This window comes from Musca vetustissima, unplaced genomic scaffold (assembly GCF_032173495.1).
Source record: "Musca vetustissima isolate MV318-11 ecotype Yass unplaced genomic scaffold, APGP_CSIRO_Mvet_v1 utg12356, whole genome shotgun sequence".
Classification (NCBI taxonomy): domain Eukaryota; kingdom Metazoa; phylum Arthropoda; class Insecta; order Diptera; family Muscidae; genus Musca; species Musca vetustissima.
The window spans coordinates 106,837-109,598 of record NW_026889211.1 but is presented as its reverse complement, the minus strand read 5'-3'; the positions used below and the strand labels follow the sequence as shown (position 1 = coordinate 109,598).

Genomic DNA, 2,762 nt, shown 5'->3' with positions numbered 1-2,762 from the left:
CTATAGAAAAAGAAAATCCTCTGCAACATCATCGGCTGCTGTGGAAGCTTTTTTCCATAGATAAAATCATCGGCTGCTCAGGAAGGTTTCTTATATAAAAAATTCTCAGAAACTGAGGAAGACTTGTTTCTATAGAAAAAATTGCTCAGTAACTGAGGAAGACTTTTTTCTATAGAAAAAAATTGCTCAGTAACTGAGGAAGACTTTTTTCTATAGAAAAAAATTGCTCAGTAACTGAGGAAAACTTTTTTCTATAGAAAAAAATTGCTCAGTAACTCATGAAGACTTTTTTCTATAGAAAAAAATTGCTCAGTAACTTAAGAAGACTTTTTTCTATAGAAAAAAATTGCTCAGTAACTGAGGAAGACTTTTTTCTATAGAAAAAAATTGCTCAGTAACTCATGAAGACTTTTTTCTATAGAAAAAAATTGCTCAGTAACTTAAGAAGACTTTTTTCTATAGAAAAAAATTGCTCAGTAACTGAGGAAGACTTTTTTTCTATAGAAAAAAATTGCTCAGTAACTGAGGAAGACTTTTCTATAGAAAAAAAATTGCTCAGTAACTTAAGAAGACTTTTTTCTACAGAAAAAAATTGTTCAGTAACCGAGGAAGACTTTTTTCTATAGAAAAAATTACTCAGTAACTGAGGAAGAATTGAAAAAAAATCCTAAAAATTTGAAAAAAATAGGAATTTTATTTAAGTTTAAATATTAAACTTAAATATTCGTATTATTACATTTTTTTCTTTATAAAGAAACTAACTAACTAGTACTTCTCTTAGTAAGAGATACCAGTGTGTTCCTTGATCCAATCCAAGTAGCTGGTGACACGAGTGAAGGCAGCTGGGTAACCCTTTTCACAACCGGCAGCAGCTCCGAAGGAAGTCAAACCAATTTGGACGCTGTTAGATTTCAAGACCAATGGACCGCCAGAGTCACCGTTGCAGGTGGAAACACCATCGGGAGTGGAAACGCACAAATTGGAAGCGGTAATGGTGGTACCGAAGGTCGATTTGCAGACAGTGTTGCTGATGACCTTCATTTCGGCGTATTGCAATTGTTTGGCAACCGCGGTGGCAGAATCAGAGGTACGGCCCCAACCGGAAGCAATGACGAGATCACCGGTATAGGTGGAGTAAGAGCTGGCAATGGCGGGCAATTTAACGGGCTTGATCTTGTTGGTGTAGGTGACGGAGGGGATCTTGATCAGGGAGATGTCGTTCTTCAAGGTCTTGCTGTTCCAGTCGGAGTGGATGATGACATTGTCCTTGGTAACGGTGTGGGTGATTTCGGCCGAGGTACGGATGGTGGCACCCAAGTACACGGTAATGGAGGCGATACTACACCAAAAAGAAAACACAATTTAATACTATATTCACGTTTTGGAATTTCTGCCCAGCACTACTTACCCATCGGTACAGTGAGCAGCAGTCAAAACCCATTGGTTGCCAATCAAAGAACCACCACACCAGGCCGAGGACAAAGCGTTAACCTTCAAGGAAAGACCAACTTGGTAGGGAAATTGGCCAACAGCGGCATCATGACCATTGGTGATACGGCCCTCGGTATCAACGAAAATGTCGCGGGGTTGAATATCTTCACTTCTCAAATCGAAGGCAGAGGCGGTGGCCAAAGCCAAGGCAAAAACAATCAAGAATTTCATGTTGTCGAACTACGGGGAAACAACTGATTTTTTTCCATTTACGGCAGGTGGTTTTATACCAAATTTTTGGAAAGAACCACTTGAAAACTTCATTATTTATGGTTGATAAGATATGATAATAGGCTGGTGGCTAAAAAATTCAAATAGTTCAGGTTTTCTCTCAGTGTAGAGATGATATCACATATTATTATCATCAATAATGCCACAATTGGCTGTAAAATTTTCCAATTGATTTCTTTTTTTTTACCTTATTTTTATATTTACTTTACCAATCAAAAAAGCGTGCGTGGCTATTAAGTGGTAAATTATCTAATAATTTATTTTGTTTATTTATTTTATTTATAGTTTTGTCCTAAATCGCATAGATTATTATCATATGTCAAGTAATCCGACTACGTGCGAGAATTACATTTCATAACTTTTTTTTATATTAAACTTTGCCCTATAAAATTCGTCAAAAATCTATAGGGATCTTAAAAAAAAATATTTGAAAAATTTAGCTTAAGGATCATAGGATCCTTGAAGATTTTTTTTTTTAAATCCAAGTTTATTGGAGTAAGGGTCATTGAACGAAACTTCATGCCTTTCAAAAAAAAATTTCAATATATCCAACATTATTGGGGTAAGTCTTTAATCTTCAGATAGTCCTTGAAAAAATTTCTTAAAAAAATATACTTTTGGCGTGAAGGTTCTTGAAAATTGTCTTTAAATAAATACAAGCTTATAGTCTTTTAAATATTCTTAAACAAATATACGCTTATGTAAATGAAGGTCCTTGAAAACATTTGTTTCACGTTTATATTTCAGATAGTCTTTTAAGAAATCTAAGCTTACATTTCAATTAGTCCTTGAAAAAAAAATTATTAAAACCACTGAGCGGAGTAGTATAATCGGACGGGGCCGACCATATGATGCCCTATACAACTTCCAAGAGAATTTAACTTTCTGTAGTTCTATATTCTGAGCATGGACAATATTTCGCGATATTTGCACCCTCTTCGACTATAGTTCAACAGTTATAACTAATATTCAGAACAGCCCTTTTAATTACTTGTCAAGATTCCCTTCACCGTAGGTTGTGTTCTGATGTTTGGCTTTCA

The 2,762-nt window shown here is 35.3% G+C and overlaps 1 protein-coding gene across 1 annotated transcript; it reads right to left on the bottom strand.

Annotated features, from left to right (window-relative positions):
- Nucleotides 1-765: 765 nt before the first annotated feature.
- On the bottom strand, nt 766-1,662 carry LOC133336911 (serine protease 1-like). The gene is made up of 2 exons (XM_061545183.1): nt 1,409-1,662; nt 766-1,339 (listed from the first exon to the last, which is right to left on the bottom strand). Exons 1-2 carry the CDS (start codon nt 1,660-1,662, stop codon nt 778-780), a joined length of 816 nt encoding a protein of 271 aa, XP_061401167.1. The 3' UTR covers nt 766-777.
- Nucleotides 1,663-2,762: the final 1,100 nt, after the last annotated feature.